The sequence below is a fragment of the Botryllus schlosseri genome, chromosome 15, assembly GCF_051294905.1.
Source record: "Botryllus schlosseri isolate E-star chromosome 15, Bs_hap1, whole genome shotgun sequence".
NCBI lineage: Eukaryota > Metazoa > Chordata > Ascidiacea > Stolidobranchia > Styelidae > Botryllus > Botryllus schlosseri.
This window is the reverse complement of record NC_137250.1, coordinates 7,266,500-7,294,095: the sequence shown is the minus strand read 5'-3', so window position 1 is coordinate 7,294,095 and position 27,596 is coordinate 7,266,500. Positions and strand designations below refer to the sequence as shown.

Below are 27,596 nucleotides of genomic sequence, written 5' to 3'. Positions count from 1 at the left end.
AGACTCGAGTCAAGTCGAGTCATTTTCAATTCCCCCGAGTCAAGTCCAAGTCCAAGTCAGCTAGTAGAGGGTCGAGTATAAGTCATTATGGCCACTGTTCAGTTTTGAGTTCAGTCCAGTTCAATCTACTTTATTCAACTCTGCTCAAGTGATATATAATGGTTCGCATTCATAATATCGTAATTTTCCACAGTCTTTAACACTTTCTGACCCTGTTTTCCAAGTATCAGGACTGATGCACTAAATACCAATAATGTGGTAACTTTACTATTCTTCGAAGTTACAATGAAATGTCTGTCTTGGCCGTCCTAGTCTCGAGTCATGCACAATGACTTGAGTACGAGTCGAGTCAATACAAAAATTGACACGAGTCAAGTCATTTCACGCATTTGAAAATACGACTCGAGTCAAGTCGAGTCACCAAAGAATCGCGACTCGAGTCGTAGTAAACCAGGACGCAATCAAGGCGCCGATATCAATGACGTAATAACCTTAAAATCACGGCTTAATCAATCACTCCGCCTTCGACGCGAGCGTTTATAACGTCATCAATAGATTATTTGACAAGGCGGAAAAGGCTGTAGGCCTTTCCGCATCGAAACAGGAGGCCCCTCTGTACGCTCGGTCGCCACCGAGGGCGACCAAGTCCATTCCAAACCAGGTCACCCGTGCCGAACATGACTCGCGCGCGACACGGGCTCGCATCAACTACGCCGAATGCACTTGTCGATCGATGGGCAATATAATAGGTAATAATAACCGATTGCTGACAAGCTGACGGGGCAGCGTTCGCCGTAGCGGGCGCAGCAAACCGGCAATTCATTCTCCTGACACCCATTGCCAATAAAAACGATTCGCTTCCTAGACATGAAATGATACGGCCCTCGCCACTGCGACTTTGTTTTATACCAGCGAGAATTTATAGTTACTTTCATCGCGTGGCGGGAGCCTCAAAACCATCCCATCGTCAAAAAACATGTAGCCAACAGGGCTGGACGACAGTAAGATTTTCAACTGTGTCCAAATTTGGTTAGAATTAGAATTTGCCGAATTCGCAAAAACTCGGGAAGTTGCGCGAAATACTGTCGATCGATTGATTGAAATAAATACGGCCGACAAATAACAATTTGTCTTCAATGCAATGCAGTGCTAATAGACTTACTTTATCTGGGGTCACATAAATTTTCATATTTGAACTTTCCACGTCATCCGTACTATGATGACATCATAATGAGTGGTATTCGAATGCAATCGAAACCTAACGCTTGATTAGAAATTGAAGCACCCTGCTAATCGATCTCGCCCAGCCCTAAGAACAACGACGTCACAAATGCCCGAATATAAAATCTCGGCCACAGCGCCATTCTATGCGCTCGCGACCATACATAAAACCTTTTATTACATCACGGATACTGTTGCGTGCTTAGGTTACGCACAGCGTACTTAACTTACCCCCGTTCGCGGCCGAGCTGATAGGCGTGAGAGGTACGCCACCACCGGTCCTGCTCATCGCTGCGTCGACGGCTTCCGCGTAACTCTGAAAACCGATCACGGGCATGAGCATCGGGATATTGCCACGCGAGCACGTCAACGCGCGACATAATCGCTCCATCGTTGAAAAAGCCCCAGTAGATTGCATTCAGGCTATGCCTACGGTTTCGCACACCAAATCACTAAGCTAGTCACCCTCGCTAATCAGCATCACTAATCGCTGACGATGACCCCTGACGAGTGTCAGCCGAATATATTCAGGTCCGTTTCAATATGAATATATTATTCAATCATTTATCAGTGGAAGCAGCTATTTTCAGTAAATACTACTTGAAGTAACAAAGGAATACCTTGAAAATTATCACTTAAACAAGTGTCGGTCAAAGCTAGAATTAGAGTTTGAGCTAGGGTCGGGGCGAGGGTCAGTTTCGGGGTTGTGAAGTCACACGCTCAAAGTGACGCATGCTAAAATGTCGGCCAACCCGGGTTATTATTACGCGTTACCAAATCAAGAGCGGGATTAATCGCGTAATCCGAAAACAGCCGACCGTCGACAGACGAATCGCAGGCCGCTACTGACAGCTCGCCGTTCAGCGTGCGAGAAGACGCGATCCATATTGTTTTGATGGCGCACAAAGAAATCTTCCTACAAAACACCGTGCCTGCGCCAGCGCCCTCGGGAAGGGATATAAACGACATTACCACGATGGCAGTAACGAGTCGGCGATTGTCAGTATATATACAGTACACCTCTCGCCAAGTTCGGGACAACGCACAAACGGCCGGATAGATATCCAACATCCGTCTACCAACACCGTTCCGACTTTCCGAGTGTTTTATCATCCCAGCATTCAATAACATGATACACAACACATAGAACAGAGTTGGCTTGTAACTTAAGACTTGAACGCTACAGAACATTGACTACACTCTCAGGGTGTTTATTCACACCCAAAGGGTGATACGCAAAAAAACGGAAGCTAACTTAGCATTATATCATGGTTACAATTCCTACGTGCGTGCAAAATTTGGATTAAAATGTTGTATTTGATTTATACCGCGGTGTGAGTCTCAGGTTGAGCTGTTTCGGCTTCGTGTACCATCATGGGCGTATAAATGTATATTCACACCCGTATATCACAGCTGATACAAGGGTATGCACAATAGGGGCATTCAAAAATGGCGGTTTTTCTCAAATCATACTGATTACTGACTACTTGATAAAATTGTTAGGTTACCTAATTTAAGCCTACACACCAAATTTGGTTCAATTCCAACCAGTGGAAGCGGAGTTATTGCCGTCGAAAAATTTTGGAATTGAATAAAATAGTATTTACGGTGACCGATTCTTTATTTACTATCGGTATGCCCACCGTAAATACTATTTTATTCAAATCCAAATTTTCGACGGCAATAACTCCGATCCCACTGGTTGGAATTGAGCCAAATTTGGTGAACATCGTTTCCATAGACAGTCTAACCCAGGGGTTCTTAACCTTTTTCATATCGTTACCCCCAAGAAGAAAATGACGGGATGCAATTACCCCTTTTCAAAAAATGACAAATTACAGCTTGCACTCAATTAATCGAAGAACAGCACAAATATGACGTCATAATGTACACTGAAAGTTACACTGTTAAAAATATCAAGTCCATGCGAAGGCTGATGCTGTTTTCGTGTTATCCAGTGGTCAAATATAAATCAAAGGTATGATAATAATCGACAACGTCCCTCATGTAATTGTCAAACGCAAAATCATTCAGTTTTGATAGAAAACCCTGCTTCACAGCAATAAGTTGAAGGAAATTCAATCAGAAGGTTCAATGCCATTATGACGAAGATTGGTTATTCATTTTTGAAGGAGAACCCAGAAGGTTCCAAAATCTTCCCCTCGTTTCTTCAAAGGCATGTTGACGATTTCAAACTTAATTTTACTGACTAGACTAGACCACCACTACACTTTGCAATACTAACAACTATATTTCTACGATATTGTTACTGCATTATAGGTGTAAAGCTAAACTTAGACGCCCCTTGTTGTCTTTCAATTTGTCAGCATGCGCAACAATATATGATCCGCACTACTGCGAAATAAATTAGAATTACCTAGCACTATACTGAACTACATTCGGCCCTGTTATTCATAATCACTAATGGTTACTATGATATCACAGCAGGCATGGTGTATTAAGTGAAACGAAATATATAGGCCTACAAGCTTGCAAAACCATATGTTAGCCTACATTCATATTTACGTTTGAAAATACTTCAGTGCAGCGTTATAAGTATAAAAATTTGAATTACCCCCCAGAAATTGGTAAATTACCCCTTTGGGGTAATTACCCCCAGGTTAAGAACCACTGGTCTAACCCTTTCATGGGGTGAACAGAAATTTTTGAAATTTTTGTTAATTCATTTTTATATATTAAATAGATACTTCCTTCTGCTGTAGCAATGCGGCTACTGGTTGGAATTGAACCAAAATTGGTGTGTAGGCTTAAACTAGGTAACCTAGCAATTTTATCAAGTAGCCAGTACAATTTGAGAAAAAAATTCATTTTTGAACACCCCTTCTGTATATTCACACCAGTATATCACAGCTGACACAAGGCTTTGCAATGCATACACACTTTTTTTCGCTCAGAGTGCACCATTTCTAAAACATTCCGACAGCTCAACCCCGCGCGGAGAGAGAGCTCGCGCGCCATCTACCGTCGACGAAGCAAATCGCGAAAAAAGGGAAGAAAATACTCACGGTCGAAGACACAGAATAGCTCCTCCGTTCTCTCACCGATTCCCAACCTGTGAAAAAGGGACGGCTAGTTATTATTATGCCATCGCGACGAGAGAAAATAGCACCGGTTGCTTGTAAGGCGCAGTGCTGCGGCCCACCCTGCGCACTGGCAGTGGAAACAGTTGGGATGGTGTGAGCGTGCGGTTCACGTTCGCGTTCTGTGCGTGAACCTCAGAAATTTAGAGGTTCACGTTCATAAACGAACCTTGGTAGGTTATGCACTGTGAACCTATATCATATATTACAATTTTTCACCTCATTGTAGCCTACATTGTACAATGCACAATCTTTGGCTGAACTTCTTTGCATTTCAACTTCGCACCTCCCTATGCACGGCGCTGGCAGCATAAAAAAAAATCAACACCAAGAGCGAAATACACTACTTCTACATGTATATTCAGCGGATGACGCTTATTCAACCAATCAATGAAATTGATATCGTTGTCTGATGTAAAAAATCTAACAGGCGTACGTCGTCAATCTTGATTGCATATGTTTATTGCATCATAAAAATCAAATCCGTGCGATCGGGGTGTTGGCTAATGCTGTATAACTTGGTGCTGGGGTAATATCGGTGTCAAGTATAGAAACCCGTTTTACACTCTGCTCAATATCAACGTAGCAATACTCAGACACCGAATCCATTGTCCGGTCTGGCGTAGACCGCTAAGGCGTAAGCTTATATTCCCTTGTAAGTTTTCGTCGAAATTGTTGGCAAAGTGACGGAAGATATTGATTTTATGGGATTATTATATCCTTTGATTGCCCCAACTGATACAATTTGTAACTTTTAAAACGCCGATATGTACTTCAGGATTGTGGCATCATGTGGCCCGAGTCGTCGCTAGGTATCGTGTGTATGTAGGCTATCATTTCACTGAAATGTAGGGTTGGAATTAGCAACACGACGTCACGTGACGTCATGAGGTTCACCTTCGCATTCAAACAGAACCCTATCAAAAAGGTTCGCGTTCACACGAACCTGAACCTTTCAGAGGTTCAACACCATCGCTCCAGTTTACCATAAATTTACATACTGGGTGCTATTCGAACGGCGGCTATTACCTGAAATTTGTTGGGGCGGCTAAAAAACGTTACGCGCCAAATTTGGGTTAATTCCGGCGAGTAGAAGTAAAGCTATTAGAAGTTGTTAAGCTGTCTATACAAAAACGACGCAAAACAAATTTGACTCAATTCCAGCCCGTAGAAGCGAAGGTATTCGAGTTCAGCCCGTAGAAGGTATTCGAGTTTTTCATTAAAAATCCTTGGATTACACATTTACACACTGTGAATAACTATTTTTTAAATCCAGGATTTTCGACTCCAATAACTTCGCTTGTACCGGTTGGAATCGAGCAAAATTTGCTGTGTATCGTTTTATTAGACTACTTGACAATTCCATGGGGTGGTCAGTGATATTTGAAAAAAAATTATAAGAAATTAAAAAATTCTTAACTCTGATAGCTTCTCTTCTACAAGTCGGAATTGAGTCAAATTTGGTGTGCAACGTTTTGTTAGCCGACCTAATAACTTCTCCCAGCCTAACCAGCTACTTTCTCCTACCCTCACCAGGCCGAGTTTACTTTAAAAAAATGAAAACTATTAAACCACCTAGAAACGGAACCAATCCCAAACACAACCACTGAAGTTTGTACAGCTAATTACTGACAACCTCTTCCGTTAACCACATGCTTCAAGACGCAAAAGCGCGATTTCACGACGACAAACGAATATTATCAGTGACCCTGACCATTCGCACCTGAGACACAATAGCTCACCGCTAACCTCAACTATCCCACGAAATAAACTCGCAAATATCGCCTAATGCCGCCGGACTGGAAGACGCGCGATACCAGCGCGTTCACCAAGATCATACATTACCTGAGTCCATAGAGCCACACTTGGACAGCCGGATAATTCTACAGTTGTCCAATTACGCTAATTTGAGCAAAATGCCAGAAATTTAATTCGCATCTAATTCGTGAATTCTTGTCGTCTAATTTGGCCAATTAGAAGGAAATGCTGGCAATCTAATTCTATTCTAATGAAGCAAATGTTACTTTGCTGTAATTCTAAACTAATTAGTGAAATCTGTCTATGCTCTAATGATAATTGCAATCTAATTTCTGGCTTTGCCGTAAATGCTGCAGGAGAAACGTACTTTTGCCATGCTCATAAGAATGAGCTATGGCTTGATATTCACGGAACTTCATTCAATGTCCAATTCGGTAATTCTAATTATAATCTAATTTGGAAAAAGTTTGTGTAGCTATAATTCCAATTATTATCTAATTTAGAGAAACTGAAAATTTTCGTAGCCGCCCGACACTACCTAGAACCGCTGCAAAGTCGAATACCGGTATGACAGACATAAATAATCCAACGGCCGCTGTGCAAACAAGACAGCACCGTCGAGAGGAATTAGACATACTGCTGAGCGTACCTGGAGACTAAATCGTAAGCGTACCGCACACAAACACCTCATAGTAGCTTATATGATGTACAGACACTCAAAAGTACTAACAAAATAACCGCGTTCTACCATGCCGCATGGAAATTCGCGAAATCACAGAGAGCGCAGTTTCGAATATGATAAGAGGCAGGGGGCGTAACGTGGGACTCCAGCGGCACACGCCCAGCTTCGAATTACGAGAGACGCATATTTTTCCATTCGCCGAGAACGAAGTGAACGCGATGGTGACGTCACAATGAAGACTCGAGTCTGACTGTCGGCATCCGTGAAAGGGTTGTTCGACAATTGAGCATGCGGCTTTAAAACCCTGACCCCGATACCTGACAAACCATGACGGAGCCCTCAACCTAACCCGAGCTCTAACACACATGCTGAAGTGCCGCAGGCCCAAGCAGACCAGATAATTCTAGTTTTATGGCCGCGACCCCAAATAGCGATGTGAAATGGATTAAGAAACCAAATAAAGAGTATAGCAACGTATTTAGGTCTTTTGTAATGATTTTTCTCTACATCCAATTGAAGTTGTCAAGTATTGCTACGTGAATTTCTGCGTATTATACTCTTAACGAATAGCACAACCGGTCACTCACTTGTAATTTTCCGGGAAAGAAAATTTACCATCCTGTTGGTTTCTATGCATACTTATGGCGAGACCCCAACCTTGAAATGGCGCGATAGCGTGGTGGTATAACCCACAGCTACAACACCAACGGATTGTGGCTTCGAGTCAGGCAGAGGTTCATCTAGGCTCCTGCTCGCCATCTCATCCCCGTGCTACAAGCCGGCAGTTACGGTATCAAAAATAAGGAATATCGGCCTGGTGTAACTGACCATGACCATTGTAATCGATGAATACCGTAAACAACAACACCAATGTTACGTCATAGTAGGTGGCGCTTCAAAATGACGCTTCGGCTGATCTGATACCTTGCCTGCCGGGTTCGCATTTCCCAGAGGCCGTTTTATCTCATATTTTGAAAATGAACTAAAATATTCAGAAATGATAGCATCTGCTTAATTGACATTCCTGTGTATAATTATGGTCTACGCGAACCGACAGAATAAGCATTGACCCATAGGGGTCGCGACCCCTAGGTTGGGAACCCCCCCGAATTAGACTAATTAGAGCGATATATCAGTAATCTAACTTTAATCTAATTTGGCAAATGTTTCTTTGCTTCAATTCTAACCTAATTTTCCGGAAAACGCAACAGGAGAACGGGGCCTACAATAACTTATCGCAGGCCGCGGGAGGACGGTATAGTGTGAAACGAGCCAAGTTTCCTGTACAGACATTTGCCATTCTTGCGCTTATTAGATGAACTCTGCTTTGGAAAGAACTGAACTTGGTTCAATTTCTTGGTATTCGCGAATCCAGTGATTCGAATCCTAATCTAATTTGGGAAAGTCTATGCAACAATAATTCTAATTATACTCTAATTTGGAAATAACTGCGCAGCTATAATTCTAATTCTAGTCCAATTTAGAAAAAAATGGATAGCTATACGGTAATCCTAATTGCAGTCTAATTTTGAAAAACAGAAAATTTTCTAGCTGGACAAGTCAGTGCTCAAGTTTCACATGCTATTGTGTCGTATGCTCTGATGCAGCGGTTCACAGGAAACCCAGCGGTTCGCTGTAGGTCAAGACTGCGTACGCTCGACTTACACAGCAGAAATCACGCTGATATGCAATAAATAACCTATCCGTTATAGTCATTTTGGTCTGCGTGAAAATCATGTGTTACTGGTTCTGTTCTTTTACCACTGTTGTTGACGAAATGTTTATTTTGTGCACTGGTATTCCGTAGAATTCAGCATTAGCTGAATGACGGGGTAGATCTCTGTCTTTGTGACTACAGGCGAAAATTTAGGGTTCGCCGAATGCTGGAAGATTATCATAATGGTTCGCCAGGTTAGTAAGGTCAAGAATCGCTTCTCTAATGTCTACGGATCTTGTGAAAGTTCACAATTTTCTAACCACAATCTACTAGTTGCTAACGATTACCACTGATGACTGTCAGCCGAAATTATCCGGGCTTATTTCAATATGAATATATTATTCAATCCATACTATCTACGACGGTGATGTAAAACTCGCAGAATTAGATTATCACATCGACAAGTTAAGTTGGGATTGCATGGTCATGGTCAGCCTATGGTTTTCTAAACTCTGGCAATTGAAGTTAACAGGCACACTCAACGCTGGCATTCCTCCGGTTTTTCGTCGATCCAAAGCGCACGCCCCCGCGAACAGGATCAAAAAGTCACTTTCGGGTTTCGAGAAAAGCGCATCGGACTCCGACATAAGCCGCGGATAAACGCAACGTGGCGATGAGCGTTTGCGGTGGCTTAACTCGACAGGTGCGGCAAATCGCGAGCGCACCGCGCACTCATAACGGCACAATGGAAGCGTTTCGCAACACAGTCACCCATATAGTCTTAAAAGGCAGATACACTCCTAGTAACGATACAACGCCTACATCCGAACATCTTAAGATGTTGAAATCGAGCTTGAAATGAGCAGAGGTGATCAGTAGGGCTGTTAAAAAAAAACTTATTCTTCAGATTTCACTGGCTATGTGATAAAATTATTAGGTTGGTGAAAACAACGCTGCACACCAACTTTGGCCCAATTCCAACCAGTAGAAGCGATTTTTGTAGTAGAAAGTTTCGAATTTATCATTAAAAATGACGAAAAAAATATATTTTCAAATATCGCACCTCTTTATTAGGCCAATCAATAGTCATTTTGTGTTGGCCGCGAGGATACACTGCGTAATCTCCAAAGTATTGACCTCCGATTAACTCGGGGGGCGGGCAACATACGACCCGCGGACAGTCTCCGGTCTTACATGATGATGTGGCCCGCGGGTCTACATTCATTTGCGAGCAAACATGAACGGAACATTAACGAGACGAAGCTGCGTTCCAATCTGCCTGATGTTCACGCGCATTAGCTGAGGGTTTCTACTTCCAACGTGCAGTCAGTGTTTTAAAGAACTTATAGTAACCTTTGACCGACTACAGATGTCTCATTAACTTGAGCAGCTATTGAAATACATTAAGTTGATAAATTCATTAAAGCCAGTTTTGGTCTCTATGCTTCAAGCTTTGAGTTCACTAAAAATTTACAGTATCACTTGCACTGCTACACGAGTACCAACGAAGACTACACGTCTACCACAGTCGGACACACCGCGCAGGAAGTAACAACAACTAGTTTCAAAGTGCCGAATACTGCGTAGTTGGAATTTGGAATCCTACGCCAACACGCGGTAACCGCAGATAACAAATACCCGCACAGTTTTTTAAGATGATAAAGTCGGACCGGGTCTTAAAATAAGACGCGCCGGTTTAAAACCGTGCGTAAAGCGTAAATCATCCTCGCCCACTCCATCCAAGTATGTATATACCTTTTTTCTCATTTATTGACACAGCTGGCGATATCAATTCGCGAGCGGCACCTCGAGAAAGGAAACCCCGGTCAATCAAAGCGGCAATTTAAGTGTACTGTAACCAAAGTTTTCTTTCTGCGTAATCTCCATTAAAATCGCGCAGAAAGAACGACGGGCGGGAGAGCGTCCCATGCAAACACGTTTGATTCGTTACGTAAGGGTGCCTTTATTTTGTACATGCAAGCTAATGAAAAGCTAATGCAGCTAATTAAGCTAATGAAAAGCTAAGTAAGCTAATGAAAAGCTAATTAAGCTAATGAAAAGCTAATGAAAAGCTAATTAAGCTAATGAAAAGCTAATTAAGCTAATGAAAAGCTAATTAAGCTAATGAAAAGCTAATTAAGCTAATGAAAAAGTAGGCTAATGAAAAGTATGCTAATGAAAAGCTAATGAAGCTAATATAAAAGCTAATTAATCTAATTAAAAAGTAAGCTAATGAAAAGTAAGCTAATGAAAAGTCAATTAAGCTATCTAACAACTATGCTGTAGCACGGGGGCCTTTCGATCCGCCTAGCGGGAGCAGACCTTTTAACGTGGCCTATGCATTTCAAAGGGGAGTTTGGAGTTTGAAAATTTTCGAGCTCGCCTATACTTTAACGTGAGCGACATAACTGCTGCAACTTTGCCGCGCGTCGCCTAACCCAAAACACGCAGCTCTATGGCAAACCGCCTATACTCGCTCGGATCGGTCCCAGATTTCGTGTGAGCCTAGTCGTGGGGGTGTTTGGCCGCAAAAATTTTTAGAAATTTTCCGAAAAATTTTTCGAACTTCAGCGTGCGCCGCTTCGACCAATAGCAGAAAGTCGGGAATCGATAAAATTGAAAAATCATGAAATTTCTGAAAAATCGACCGAAGTCCAACTTCCCTATACTTTAACACGGAGACGAAATCGAAAAAAAGTTAAAGTCCGAAATTTTTTCCCCCTCGAAACACCCCTAGTCGCGTGTTGCTCTCCCTATTTCAAGACACCCTGTGAAAGAATTATCCGGATCGGACAAAGGGTATGGCCTCCAGAGCCGATCAAAAGTCGCTTTTTGGGGCCCTTTGATCGGACATATATCGGCTCCGGATATCCCGATCCGGATGATTTTTTTTCTCCGGCTTCGCCTCTTTGCGGCGCTTCCAACGAGGGGTCGAGCTTGGGGCTGGGCCTCACAGGAGCCGAGCTATAACACGAAACGTCGTATCTCGGCTCCTGTGCGTCGTAGAGCTAAGCGGATAGTCGATTCGAGCTCCTAATGACAGAACGAGGATAAAAATCTGAAATCTTTCTGCGACCTCTTAGAGCAGTGGTTCTCAACCTTTTTCGGTGGCAGGGCCAAATTTAGAGTTTCAGAGTGCGGTCGGGGCCGCACGAATACCAGGGCAATGAAAGGAACCCAAAATAGTCATCAAAATATGAAAATTGGCATTGTTCCGATCATTCGCTTGACGCCATTGGCCATTGTGTTGCCGCGCTCCCGTTGTTCACAACAATCAACCTTTGCTGGCTATTTCGGAGTAGTTTTATTGCCCTGGCGAGATTTCAATTCGTATTTTTGGAATCAGTGCGACACTTGCTTTCGATAAACACCGACATATCAAATTATTCGGACGCTTGGGTCGCGAGCTATAGGACTGCCAATTATGCTGCTTTTTGCCGGCTAAGCAGTACGCATCTTGGCGTACTCAATCGTGAGTCACAGGGTTGTAACCAAGTCACAAAGCTCCGAGTCACATGTCAATCTCACTGTTATAGTTTTGACTCGAGTCATTTTCAATTCACCACCGAGTCAACTCCGATTCCAAGTTATCGAGCAGAGGTTCGAGTCCGAGTCATGTTATTATAACTCGAGTCCGAGTCCAAGTCATTGTGTTAACTGCTCGTCAGTTTCCAGTTAAGTCTTGGTAAACCCACTTTTACAAATCTGTTTGGTGATATCGAATGGTTCGCATTTATAATATACGAATTTTCATCACTTTTAACAGTTTCTGGTCGCATTTTCAAGCACCAGTACCAATAGACGAAATCCCAACAGGGTGGTTACTTTACTGTTCTTCGAAATTACCATGAAATGTCGGTCTTGGCCGTCTGAGTCTCGAGTCATATGACTCGAGTCCATGTCGAGTCAATACACAGATTGACTCGAGTCGAGTCGAGTCATTTCTCGATTTTGAGAAAATGACTCGAGTCAAGTCGAGTCATCAGAAAATCGTGATTCGAGTCTTACTCGAGTCATTACAACCCTGGTGAGTCACTTGTTGCACATCTATCCGTAAATTAGTTATCAATACCAGGGGCCGTAACAGCACTTCGTCAGGCCCCCCTAAAACGTTGCTCTTGGGCCCCCCATAGAGTGATAAACCGAACTTCGAAGCCCCCAGCCCCCCTTAGGCTTGATGGCTGTTTACCGCTATTTATCATCTAAATCGGGTGTCGGTTTTAGGCAGCTTCTCTCGACTAATCACGCGAAGCGCGAAAAATTTCTACAATTCATGATTGAATCGGTCAATATAATCAGGAATTGCATATATATTGGTATCAATTTTTATCCCCTATCTGCTCACGTAATCAGATTGACCGGTTGAGCCGAGGGAGTTGTGTTTGAAAAGGTAGGACCACTCAATAATAATTAAACATCTTCGGGCGTATACCCATTGGCAGGAACGAAACAGCACTTCGTCAGGCCACCCAAAACACTTTGGTCTTGAGTTCCCATAGGGTGATGAACCGACCCCCCATCCCGTTGTTCGCTTCTGCCACGAAATCAGGATCCCCGTTTAGTGAGCCAGCGTGGAGCCCGAAAATTTTCGATAATTCAAAATAAATTAGGTCAATAAGATCGGGAATTGCATATATATTGCTATCAATTACTTGTCCTCTCTGCTCACGTAATCAGATTTACCGGTAGAGCTGAGTGAGGTGTCTTGGAAACTGTAGGGCCCGTAAATAATGATTAAACATATTCGGACGGGCGAACCTGTTGGTACGACTTCGTTACATGATGTTATTTCGTGACCTCCAGTCTGCTATATCAAAAATATAGAATCGCCCAAACGTACTAAACTAAAAGATGCACACGATTTCAAATTGGTAGTTCTTCACTGGCATATAATTCTTCCCTGCGGGATGGCAGCCTATTTGTCTCGTGAGGTTCAGATTGCAAAGACAGGAACATTCGGCGCCAGTCATTTAGGCGCCTATGGTCAATTATACCTATATGTATTTTTTATTTACATAACGAAGTTTTCGGTCAGCGTAAGGGCAGTCCTTTTCGGCCAAGGTTTTCTCGTTGCCGATAATTCTGGCACACTTCTTGGAGTCGCATGTTACATGGCCTAAAACTTTATGTCTTCGTGCGTCGTGGCACGGTAATGGCCAACGCCGATATGCCCACTTCTATAAATCTTGCGCATTTTATCTTGGTGGAAGAGTACCCAATAATTAACGTACTTGGAAACTTGAAATCGCGCCATTTTTGAAAAAGTTGCAGAAAATTTCACAAAATACTGTATGATTTATGCTAATTCACTAAATAATTTTTGGCCTCCTTCGAGCTCGCTTCGGCTTGGGGTGCGGCAGTTACGGTCCTGTCAATACCTGTATCTATAGGCTACCTATATCTATAAGTAATACTGCTCGTTCAACTGCAAAGTTAGGGCACATTGCATTGAAACAGCAGTGACGTAATCTTAGCAGTCTACTCACAACTTTCAAGCAATCCTAATTGAAAACTCCATACTCCAAGCCAAGCAAGAGTATTTTATAGATATAATTTTTTTTCATATACCGATTTCTCAATATTTTCGTGGGGGCCGCAAGAAGGTTAGCTGAGGGCCGCGGTTGGGAATCACTGTCCTAGAGCCACGTCGACGGTACCGGCGTGTTCTACTGCGTCCGCTGGGTCAACGATACCAGAAAAGTGGGAATCGAAAAAACATAATTAAAAATTATTTTTTTCGAAAAAACGATCAAGTCCAACTTTCCTGTCCTTTAGCATGGAGCAAATCGAAAAAATGTGAAAGTCCGAAAAGTCTCGAAAATTTTCAAGTCCAGCTTCCCTATATTTTAACATGGGGACGAAATTGAAAGAAAGTCGAAGTTCAAAAAAATTTTTGGAAAATATTCTAAAAAATTTCTCGGCCAAACACCCCCCACGACTAGGCTCACACGAAATCTGGGATCGATCCGAGCAAGTATGGGCGGTTTGCCATAGGGCCGCGTGTTTTGGGGTAGGCGACGCGCGGCAAAGTTGCGACAGTTATGTCGCCCACGTTAAGGTATAGGCGAGCTCGAAGATTTTCAAAGTCCAAACTCCCCTTTGAAATGCATGGGCCACATTAAAAGGTCTGCTCCCGCCAGGCGGGTCGAAAGTCCACCGTGCTTTAGCGTCATTAGCTTTTAGCTTAATTAGCTTTTCATTAGCGTACTTTTCATTAGCTTACTTTTCATTAGCTTACTTTTTCATTAGCTTAATTAGCTTTCCATTAGCTTCATAAGCTTTTCATTAGCTTACTTTTCATTAGATTACTTTTTCATTAGTTTAATTAGCTTTTCATTAGCTTAATTAGCTTTTCATTAGCTTAATTAGCTTTTCATTAGCTTACTTTTAATTAGCTTACTTTTTCATTAGCTTAATTGGCTTTTCATTAGCTTAATTAGCTTTTCATTAGCTTACTTTTAATTAGCTTACTTTTTCATTAGCTTAATTAGCTTTTCATTAGCTTAATTAGCTTTTCATTAGCTTAATTAGCTTTTCATTAACTTTTCATTAGCTTAATTAGCTTTTCATTAGCTTACTTAGCTTTTCATTAGCTTACTTAGCTGCATTAGCTTTTCATTAGCTTACTTAGCTTTTCATTAGCTTACTTAGCTGCATTAGCTTTTCATTAGCTTAATTAGCTTTTCATTAGCTTAATTAGCTGCATTAGCTTTTCATTAGCTTGCATGTACAAAATAAAGGCACCCGTTTCCGTAATCAGAGTATGGTTAATGGTTACGAATCCAATCGACTGCAAATGAAATGGAGATTACGTCTGATTGAACGGGTATTCAATGAGATCGCGATATCCGTAAGGGAGTTTCTCGCGACCAGATTAAGCCACGTAGAGCATCAAGATTGACGGCTTCTCAGCCAGAGCGCGTCGATAAAATCTAGCGGATATCAGAATTTCAGAGAAATATCGGTATCGATCATTGGAGGTTAAGAAATATCGGCAATTTACGCGACTTCGCAACATTTTACTGGGGAGTGCAATAATCTGCGATCGGCTGACTGAAAATATCGATACATTTGATATAGATCAGGGGTGGGAAACCTGCGGCCGTAGAAGGGAATTTTTGCGGCAGTCGACACGGAATGCAATTGGTATGCGTTGGCGGCCTTCGACATGCTAATTGAAATTACGAATTCACTACCGAATTTTCGATAGATTTTAATTAATCTTGAAGTTTTATTCGCGCTCCGCACGATTCAATCCGACTTCATTTTAATATGATACCGCCCTTTGCAATATGAGCTGGAATCGGAATCGTGTGCTCCTCACGAAAGAAATTTGCTTCTGGAACATTCGAGAGATTCCAATATATTTCCACTATACCGACAATCCTGATGGGGGTCAAGAAATAACAGCATGCAACAAAGCGACTAATAACAATTGCCCCAACCGAATATGCATCATCATTTATAACTTGCCCTAAATTTTCAAAATCACTCCCTCTATCAACTCTACCGGTGAATCGATCACATGGGCTGAGAAAGGATAAATATTTGATAGTAATATGTGATACTGCTACTATTAATGACGGAATCCATTCGAGAATCTGAAAAATTTTCGCGCCTGTCGCGACCATAACCAATCCCAGTAACTAACTATTCATAGCATGACCGTTCGCGATTTCGGTGCGTATAAAAGGCCCGTATGAAAAGTAGACTAGTCCACAGTACAGGGGTCATGTACATGGACACTCGGACAGTTTAAAATAGGTATTTTGTGTCCAGTTAGTTAATTACGACCATGCCCTGGAATACGGCCGTGATTAGCGAAAATCTTGCCCACCTCTTATATAGATATATTTCACACTCGTGTTCATTGTTCAAACATATAAGTTATCGTAGGCCCCGCAATGGTCTTCATATAAAAGCTCCGAAACGCGTACTGATCTGGAATCTGGATTCCATATCTTTCGAATATCGGCTGAATATATCGGGTTTATCGGTATCGGCTCAAAATCTGATATCGGTAGAGCTCTATATCAGACATTATATTTCGAAATGCCGTTGACAATAACGGCTCAAATACAACTCCAAACTCCGAAGGCAGAAATTTGTTTCCCACAATGAAACGCCATATCAACATCCCCCAGTTATATAACATTACAAAAGACCGGCCACATCACAAACTATCCCGATCTACATCCGGCACGTATTTTCGAATACGTTTGTTTTATTTACCTTCAACGTTTTCGTTATTGTACCACATATTATTCAAAGACTGTCGTTGTCATTGTCATCAGAATGCGACTTTCATGGTCATTATTCTGCTGGTTACGTCACACTTTATCATATAGGTTTCATTCTTGCATCTGTCTGAATTACTTAAGCGTGCAGAGAACTCTTGATAAAAGAGTCATCTAGTTGTATTATCGCAATGGATGCTGTGATGCACGCAATTTTCTGATACTGCCAAACATAATACCAGATATATAGGATAGGCCGACGGGCTGCCTACCAAGCAGCATCACGTTATAACAAACTATCACAAAATTCAGACCATCTAGAGACGGACTCTATATTATTAAGACAAGCGAATATACATATATGGAGCAATGCCGACCATGACCGCTGGGAAATGCTGTAATCGATTGAGAAGTGCCGGCTTACAAATGATTTTTACACCAGAAGTCGCTTTTCGCTAGTAACACAGTTCTTTGGCGGCATTGGCCGAGCACCGTCGCTATCGCCGCGCTCATGATTAATGACGAAGCAAACTTTCGGGCGGTCGCAAAACACGAAAATCAACTGCGCATCACGTAACAAAAACACAAAGCCATGTTGTGTCCGCGTTACATTTCCAAGACATCGCAAAAGGCGTATTGTCGAGAACCGGCGGCTCGCACTTCACGAACCAGGTGCGCGCGGCTTGATTGGAAAGTATTAACCTTCTATTTGACATGCGTGCGGTTTGTTCAGTTGTACGAGGCCATACCGCGCGCACAATTGTACCGGGCTTAGCAAGACTACGCGGTCCGCGCGCGAGTTTATTTGTACTCCATAACCTACCAATTTAGTAGGATGAAGACAACACATTACGAGCGATACGCCGTCATCGGGCGTTGCATCAAAGCGTTCGACTGTAGTTTATTAATGGATGTCTTGTGCTGGTCTGTTCTCGAAATATTGCACCGGCTATTGTCTGACACGGGCGAACATCTGCGTCTTATTAACGCCAATCGCGGAGTGTAATAAGGAATCCGTATTATTACGACCGACGCAACGGGACTGTGTACCGAAATGGGACTAGTTGATCGAGGGCTGTATAGGCGAGCACGGACAATACACTCGAGAACGGCCAGGTGCGCCTACTTGGCCATTATTTGGCGGTCCCTTCTAGGTATACCGGATTAAGGTCGGCACTTTTGCGAATTTAATAACGCGACTCGACCCGGCAATGGGGTCCAAAGATGGGCGATTGCTACAGTTTGAGAATGCTACCAGTGAATTCGACACGTTAAAAACGGCACCCTGCTCCATAACTCGAATGCATTGATACATAGATGCCGGGTGCCGAATTCGTCAAGTGCCACATACCACAATTCACACTTATATTCAATGAAACATTCATTTTAGAATTCGCAGTACAATATTATTGCGTCGCTTTCAAAATAATAATATCGTGAATACATTTCTAATGCGAAATTCAGCAAGTGCCTTATCACAATTTACGCTGATATTCAGCAATACATTCATTTTCTAAACTATTAATATAACGTTTACGAATCCCTTTTATATTAATAATAGTTATTACATTTCTAATGCCAAATTCGCAAGTTCTGTATATCATAATCCATCGGTGAAACGTAAATTTTCGAATTTATTAATTCAAAACCACGCGTCTGTCATCGAGCGCATCGATTATTTTTGAGACGCACACCTCTCACGGGGGGTGCCAAAGCCATGATTTATGACAGCTAAGGGATGCTTCAAATCTCTAACGAAGTCTGTAACAGACTCCGAAAATATCACAATCCAAACCCACCTTTTGAAAATCGGCTATATCCGCGAAAACTCAATTCGAATTCTACACATACTGCAAATGCTGGGGTCGGCGCGTACCGTAAATAATTTTCGAATGCGGACGCGCGCGGGTCACAAACTCAACGCGGCACAAGAAACGCGGGTTCCGAAAACGCAAGAAACTCGCGACAAAGTGTTTCTTCCCAATAGCGTCGATACTGTGTACCGCAACTATTTTATTTTTTCCATTTAGATTCGGTATCAGAATGTGTCACGATCGCGGAAACGATCAAGCAAAAACGCCGGCCAATATGCGTAAACAGATTGATATTTAACCGTTAGCGAAAGTTTATTGTGGCCAAAGGTGGCTTGCGTCGAAATGAATTGGCCAGCGGGCAGGCTTGGAAAACTGGACAATTCTTATTCTAAATCTTCTTCTAGTGCGATTTGATATCAGCTGAACTTCAATTTTCTTGTATTCCTTGAAAAAGTCACTGTCGCGCACGGGGAAATCAAATGGAGCCGAATACGCTTACAGAAACTTGAAATAAAATCCGGGTTTGTAGATTTCGTCCAGACAGGGAATGCGGAACGTCCTTTGAACGATTGCCGGACACGCGCAGCATCATCACCAGGGCAAATTTTTGTGCGGTCAAATCCGTGGAAAGTTACATTTATTATACACGAAAGTTGCACTAAAAAGTGGATTTATTTTTCACAAGAAAGTCGCACTAAAAAGTTGCGTTTATGGACAATTTCCTTGAAATTATTAGGGCATGAGGTACTCGAATCGATCCGTATCCAAGGCACGGTAGCAACGGCGACTTCAACAAAATCGACAGCCTTAAAAATTGATCCCGTGATAATTTTCGGGCGATCTCGCCTGAATGTACGTAAAATCAGAAAGGACCTAAAATTTAAACGCCAGTGGAATAATCAAGCGATCTATTTACATATAGTGCCGAATATTGCCAGTAAAAAGATGATTGCATTAAAAATCGAAAAAAAAAATTGCAAAAAGCTGAAATATAAGAGCCCTCCAAGCAGCTTAAAACACCATTCTACATAACTTCCGAGTATTTAGGAAGCTGTGAAAAGTTGTATGCAAAAACTCGCCCTAATCATCCCACTTCTTATACGACAGATAGCCCCGCGCAACACGAAAAGTCCTTTATTCGTTAACGATAAGCACAAGTCAACCGCCAGGCAACCACTCAGCGCGCAAATATTTACGCAATTGTTCGTGTCGTGTTTCGGAATTCAGATTCCGCATCGTTGTCACTCAAGCCATCGAATACGCCGGGTCCGGCCACGTACGCCCGTCATTAATCACCTCGACCCCCGCGCAAGCTATCGCAACAATGCAGCCGACAAAAGCCAGAAAGAGCAGCCAACTTACCAACATGTTTAAATTTTTATCACAATTGCAAAATGCAAGAGGCTGAATGTTTTTCCATTGTTTGAAGAAATAAAACATTAAACTTGAAACAGACTTAAAAAATTTGAACATAATATAGAACGCTTCGCGTCGTGATAAAGAGTTTATGGTTTACAGAGTTTATATTTTATATCGACATACAACCTGCGTCACAATGCTACAAGTGTTGTATGTGCTGAAAAGCAGCCGACAACTCGATAAGACCGCGACATGAGAAAATTCAGAATACTTCAAACAAAATTAAACCGAAGTCGACAGCGGTACAATTTACCGACGCTTGGCAGTTACAATGGAATCTAACGAACAGCCAAGTCAACAGTCAAAATCGAGTTGGCGGTTTTAACCGGCGTTTGCCGTGCAGAAATTTCGGCAGAACCGCGCAGAACAGGCGTGTAGTGTCAAAAAGACACCGGCAAGTTTCTCAATAAATAAAAGTTATCGTACATTTTTTTTACAAATTGCATACTTTTGCAATGTGGGTCGGATTTGATATTGAAATTTCACCGGTTCGTAAAAACGGTTTCAAGCTGAAAACGTATAGAACCACAGAAATATATCGTCGCCGTGAAATCAAAATCCATTTTACACCTTTCGAGAAAATAAAATTTCTGTAAAGTTGTTCATTTTCTTTCGGTCCTATGTTGGCCGTGATTAACTTTGAGACACTGCGATAAACATAAACATGGCCAAGATACGGCCCAAATGGATCTAAAAATTTGAAAAATGGACACGAGCTCCTTTGATCCCGCCGACGATATAACGAGAAGCGGCGCGATCGATTTCGGATGACAATCCAGCGGAACCCAGTCAAGTCACGAGCGTTCCGGGTAGAACTTGACATTTCCAATTTTTCGTCTTCGCGCCGATAAGGCCGACGCTGCAGCGCGCAGGCACCGAATTTCGGTCACGATAACGCGCGACAGATTAGCTCTCGACGAGATAAGGAAGAATGGAAATGAAACTGGAAACGCGCGCGCGGCGCATGAAACGAAATCGAACATGGCCGAAGTGTTGGTGGTCGACAACTGAAAATTTTGTCAGATAAACACGCCGAGCCGATGTCACAACAATGACGTACCTTTTATGCGAACACAAACAATTCAACGCCAGTTCTATATCACAGTAATGATCGTTTGGTATTTTTTCAACCATACCTATTTCATTGCGCTTTGCAAAAATACCGTCGGCCGATCCCACTAACGTGCGTAGCACTACACGTTTCATATATTACGGAATGACCAATCGAGGTTTATAGCCTCTAACAGTGGTAAATACTATCGAAACTGTAATTCTCGATGATAAATCATCGGCAAGGAGCGTGTAATTTCAGTGCTCTCTCACTACGACTCGAATCGTTAGTTTTAATCCTTGATTTCGATTGAGTACTCGAATTATGGCGTACAGCTCTTCAAACGACTCGATATTTCTTCGTTGAAAAGATACGCCTACATTCGTTACAAGGCAACGTTGTTACGCTCCGTTTTCCAGAATAACCCGGTCATCTATATTTGCATTTTATTTCATAGATTTCAGAGTCCGATAATTTCCATATTTGACAAGTAATCCACACCCCAAATGCCGCCATTTGGTTAGAAAATCCAGAATTACTGTTTCGCATCATTAATCGAACGCAGAATTCGGAATGCGAGTCGTTAATTTTCATGCTTTCCGAGTTGTAAATCTCTGTCGACAACTTACAAGTGTAAGTCTCGCACAAGTTACTGCAACCCGCGTCTGAAAACCCCAGACAGAGCCACGTATATCAGAGGCGTTTACATGCGTCCGAAGAAAACCAAAGATTATTTTTTCGACACAATTTTACTAACATCAAAATAACGGCTCACGGACAAGTATAAATTGCGAAAAGTCCAATATTTCTCAGCGTATAGTTCCCCGCAAACTTGTGCATTAAGTGCTGGAATGCATTGAAGAGCTATCACATAACGGCATAATAGTATGTTGAAGTAATGATACGCATTTTCAGTTTATTTCAATTTAGAGCACTCGCCAATCTGCGTCTATCAATGCTAGAATAACTGATATAGAATCTATATAAGTATATGTGCATGTGCATATGCAGTGTGCACGCTTTTGATTTAGCTGAACGGCGAGATTCAGAGGTAGGCTAGCTACCTTTAAATTTTCGTTATAAGTAGCCTACTCGAGTGTTTCCATGCGGCTCCATACTAGCTCTAAAGTTTGAAGTGCGGCCCCGACATCCAAAAAGGTTGGGATTCCCTGCTCAAGACAGAATTAAGAAATGCATTTCAGATTTCAATCACGCTGATCAAAAATGACCATACAATACAAACCGAGCTCCCAATGACAACTAAATCATCGGCTATGAATCGAAGTGAAAACCCGCAATTAGTCATCAATCTCGACCGGGCCGAGGTGACAGATGGGAGGCCGGCATCCTTACAAAACCGGTTGGACATGTTAGCATGTCGCCGACACGCGACACCGAAAGTGTGAATTTCAAATATGGCAGATCGTAACAAAACCAACGAGTAAACGCGAGTTGAATGGCGAACGCGCTGTACGCCACTTAACGCACAATGCCCTGGAAGGCCCCCAACCAAAATTCTCACACCTCCGTCAATTAACACCGCGCCAAAGCTGAAACTGTACACTGTAAATCAAACACGATGGTTTTCTTCGACTATTGTCACAAAAATCAGACTTTAAATCACCCAGACCGACCGCTAAACAAACAAATACCGCGGGTTGAGAGAAAGGACAGCGAGCGATGCGGATTGGGTCAGCAGGAATCAGCCTGAACGCAAATTCGCGTTATTACCTGTACTTGCACAATTGTGCGCATTCAGTAGAGCGCACTGACCTCGCGGTAACCCCACCACAAATAATTGAACATTTCATCAAGGGCGATAAGTATTCGGCTCTACGGAGGATGAAATAACATAGCGAAAGTCGATGAAGCACCCGGCACGCGAGTATGCGACGATGTTTGACGAGTGTCAGAGTGTGTTTGCTGCCAGCATTCATGCAAGTAGACAGATATCTCGGGCCACTTATGAGAAAATTTCATAATACTAGACACGCGTCCGTATTTGGGGTAACTGCATCATGCAATCTAAATGTTTATTCTTTTTTCTTCATAGTCTTTGGCAATGCATGCATGCGTGCTCGGGTGGTAGGTGTATATTTGTGGTCTTTCTTTGTTGGTCGTGTGACCGTTCCGTTTGATCCAAGCAAGTAAAGTAAGATGTAACGGAGACATATGATATTGCTATTGGCTGCAGGTAACCGCAATGCATTGCTAATATCTATTGGCCTTCAATCAGAATGGCAAAAATAATGATTCTGATGACCAGAGGCTCATGCTGACAGACCAGCTCAAGACGGTTGACGCTTGAAAACGCAACTCACTCCGTAATTTAGAACTGCCACAGTACCCACAAACCTACCGAGGCCCTCGGGAATTTGAGTCACCTAACATGCTTCACTTATATGAAACGCTACAATGAAACATGGTATTATCGCGTCACTGTGAGGTCCCTCAGCTCTCGGCTTGAGCTGCTATACTGAATACTTTCAGTAGGACGTGATCAGTGATCACCATCTACAAATATAATCACCAAAACACAGAATTTCGAATCTAAAGAAGTCGCATGATATCATCATATTTATCAATGCTTTTAGACGATAGTATTGCAGATTGCTATCATTCAGATCCGCATTTGACACAAGCATGGAATAATTCTCTACATACTGCCAGTTAACATATAAAATATAGATGCTCATGCTCACTACATTGTCATGGATTCTTTGTAGTTGGGATGTATTTATGCATGAAGGCATAAATTTAGGCACTTAGGCATTCAGACATGGAGCATAAGAAGCAAAATTATAGAATGCTTTACCTAGGGTTACCATATTTTTCAATCCGAAAAAGAGAACACTGAAAGCTCTAGAACCGAAAAAGAAAACTGGTGATTTCGAAAAGTTTTCCACTAATAGTAATGTGTTGACAAAAAAAGGTCATCTTTCCCATCTATACTCCCAAAATACCTGTCGCTCCGTATTTTCCGTTGATTTTCTTGCCAACTCTGGCGTTCGCTGCGTAAGAGTCAAGTTTTTTATCGCATTTTATTACTTTTTCAAGAAAAATAGGACAAATTCCTAAAAACGAGGACATTTAGGCGTCCTCCAAGGACTCCATCAACTTACTGTAAAAAAAGGACAAATCCGCTTAAAAGAAGAGAAATCGTGACCCTAGCTTTACCATGTCTGGATTACTTATGCGACTATAGGTCGATAGCCTATTTACAACTCAAAAAATTTGATTTGCATTTTCAGTGTTAATCTGGCTGCCGGGTAGCGACAGTGACCCGATGTTGAAATAACGCTAAACTTGATACCTGCAGGCTTGAAAGACCCAGAAGACATTCCGACGCAGCTCCCGATATGGTCTCTGCCTTTGAACACCTAATAAAAAGCGGCGCAGATATAACATGAACACCTACTTCCTGCTATTGACAAATTTACAAACTATTACTTCCTGCAAATGACACTCTCCTGACAATATAGGCATAATCAACAATGCAAATACAGTAGTTAGAAGACATTAAATATGGCTCTTTTTCTTAACAACCAAACTGGGTCCGTCCCCAACGGAAAAAATTGCATTAAAAGTATAAGCTGAAACAATGTCACCAGATCCCCGATGGTATTAAAGTGTGCTGTACCTGCCGATGATATTCATCCACCGAATTGTTGTAATCTAGGATGTCTCCTAAATCTTTATCCTGATAAATGCTTTGCCTCTGGGGTGCAGACTGCATGGCCATTGCAAGTTATCCCCTGTAAGTACAAAGAAAATGCTGCATTGTTCCCAAACAACTGTAACATGGCAACGGCTGGGAGTTCACTACAGAATCTTGGACAACGCCCCATAACTGATAATAATTTACTGGTACTGTCGAATAAGGAGTAAATTTATAGCAAAGACAATATAAACTTGAAAATATTTGAGATAAGAGGCATAAACAATTTGGAAATATGCATCATCATAAATTGCTAGGCTGACCTTCAAAAATATGACATTGCATGCTGATAAAATTTAATCACGATATATTAGTAGGAAAATTATCATTGTAGAAGTACACTACAAAATCTAGAAACACGCTAAGTTAACGCATCAACAATGATAAGTGTCTACTTGTTTCAATACAGTAATTACAGGTAACAAATGTAAGACGCGCATCTTCGTTAAATAAACATGTGGCAAAACCACAAAATGGCCTCAGTCATTACTGACCAAAGTTAGTCAGTCTGAATTGTTTCAACAAAGCTCATTCATTCCTATCATATTTTTACTTTCCTCCGCACCATACTTACTATATACCGTGTTAAAAATACATCAGACATTATTGAAATGGAAGACTACCGGTAATTACTTCTAGTGTCATTCCAACAGCTCTAGTAATAACTTGGTAATTGGGCAAGGAATGGCTGCCAACAAAACAAAAAACATTTCTTTCATTAAGTTTGATTAATTGCCGTTCGCATCGCATGCCGTCAGGTTCTTACAATTTTCCATACCATCGCAATTTGCCTTAAATACATCATCCGCGGGCTCGATTACTTACACCGGGTTTGTTATTTTAATCTATTTACATTTTCCGCCGAGAACCATGTAAACTAGTGTGTAAACTCAATATCGCGCATATTCCTTGAGATAGCCTATTAATAAAAGCTGATAAGGACTATTTTTGCTGTAGCATGCTAGTATAATGATGGATTGTACACATCTTTTTGTGTTCTTACAGTTCTATGACGTTGGCACACACTACACTACCGTACTTAGTTTATCCAACTCAAACACTTCATTCGAATGATTCTGGCCAGCTCCATATCAAATTCCAGAAACCATTTGGGACCGCGAGATAAAAACTTGATCAATAACCAATATGGTGCAAGGATTAGAGACAGGCCTACAAAGATAATAATTGTGCCAAAACTGTGATATCTGTATATTGATATCGTTTCCCATCAAGGCATCATAAATTATGATTCACAATACAATTTATCACCTTGCAAACCTTTTGGTGAAAGAAGTCCCCCCCCACCGTAAAATTTTTGGTACAGTAATACAGTGTCCGGGATTTGATTGTGAAAAATTCATGAAAACCAGTTATGGCATGTCCCAAAAATTTCATTTGATTCAATACCGATATTAGTAACTTATGATGTTCCTTTACATCAGAACTGGTTTTCATTCAATTCACTATGCCACCTAGGCTTTGTCACAAACCATTTTTCAATGACATTTTTAAAGATATGAGCAGCACTTAGTCGTACTACTCAATATCAAGCTAAAAATACCAACGCTTTACCGAATTTATGCTCCAATACCCATTATACCTTGAGCATTCATTATATTGCAGGTCTGTAACATTCAAAACACTGTTCGCCTTTCAGCTGAAGCAAGTGCATTTGCATAAAGCGGGCACCACTCCAAAACAAACTCCAGCTACAAATTGGATATAGGCCTACTTCATACATGAAATATACACTGAACTGAACACGCTCTCAATAACCAAACATAAGGCATCCCCGTTCCAAACTAATATTTCGAAAAGCCATATTGAAACAAAATCAGAAGTTATAAAGAAATGATGTCAAAAGCTATATGGTAAACTACCGGAAAAACCCTAAAACTATAGCTTAATAACGTTGGGTATAATAATGATGAGCAAAATGTCATTCACTAGGGTTTGGTAGTTGTTGATTGAACTATAACACCGGAAAGCATATTTACATCAAGTAAGATGGCATATTCAGATAAAATATTGGAGGTGGTTGGATCTCCAAGTTGATTTTTAATTGATATTTTCATCAGTTGAAGGCATTGCAAGAATGTGATACTATGATTAGATGGGCAAGGAAGGAGTCAACACAACTCAGTACAGTCTACGGTAGCAATCGAATATCTGCTCTACTACATATAGTAATGAAATGGAAGACCTGATGGAATATGGTACAATTTGTCCTAGCTAAGCAGCCCATCGCTAATAAACCGTTATCAGCTCTTTGGTTTTTAGAATGAAAAAAACATTTCCACAAATTCCACAACAGAACACATGAATAGCAAGACAAACTCACCCAGCAATATTTAATAGTCATGAACACAGGTCCTATTCAAGAATGGAGATAGGATGGAGCTATGCTTAAGATCTGTCACTTGAGAAGTCTTTTATTCATGGTCCCGATAGAAATTAATGTTAGAAAAATATGCTCAATTCCAGCTAAAACCTGAAATGATACAAAATTTCATCATAAACAACAAAGTTGGACGATTACTGAGCCGGAGTGGCTACAGCTCATTTCGCAGTCAATATATAGTAACATAGATTGGAGCTGAACCGTTCATAATTACAAAATATACAAGCTCCATTACCTATTTTCCATAGCTATGAAGACATTTGAATCAATGAAAAATACAAAAATTTTCTTCGAGCCAAAACCTCTGGATTCTAGGCAGGTCTTGAATATCAACTGATTGAAACCAATGTTATCAGTTAATTTAGATCTCTATTTGGTTTGCAACGAAGACAAAGGTGGAAGTAATTGCCCAATATGGAATCTGTGTCTCGTGCACACCCCTGGTGTGACGATGAGAACCGTCTTGGCACACAAAATATATTACGCTTAACGTACCGGGATTCCAACCAGGTTATTTATCATTGACACACAACACTC

At 41.6% G+C, this 27,596-nt stretch overlaps 1 protein-coding gene across 4 annotated transcripts in view; it reads right to left on the bottom strand.

Annotated features, from left to right (window-relative positions):
• Positions 1-27,149, bottom strand: part of LOC145458014 (uncharacterized) — a 61,434-nt gene extending 34,285 nt beyond the window's left edge. For 3 of the 4 annotated variants that reach the window (XM_080336311.1, XM_080336312.1, XM_080336313.1), the window contains exons 1-5: positions 27,000-27,149; positions 24,581-24,695; positions 24,254-24,320; positions 4,248-4,294; positions 1,453-1,537 (exon numbers count right to left, since the gene is read on the bottom strand). In XM_080336311.1, coding sequence (XP_080192437.1) covers positions 1,453-1,537; positions 4,248-4,294; positions 24,254-24,320; positions 24,581-24,682 — 301 coding nt within the window. In that variant the 5' untranslated portion in view covers positions 24,683-24,695; positions 27,000-27,149. Of the gene's footprint in view, positions 1-1,452; positions 1,538-4,247; positions 4,295-7,349; positions 7,396-24,253; positions 24,321-24,580; positions 24,696-26,999 lie in introns of those variants that run through there. The other variant, XM_080336314.1, reaches the window with a different exon arrangement.
• Between the last annotated feature and the right edge of the window lie 447 nt (positions 27,150-27,596).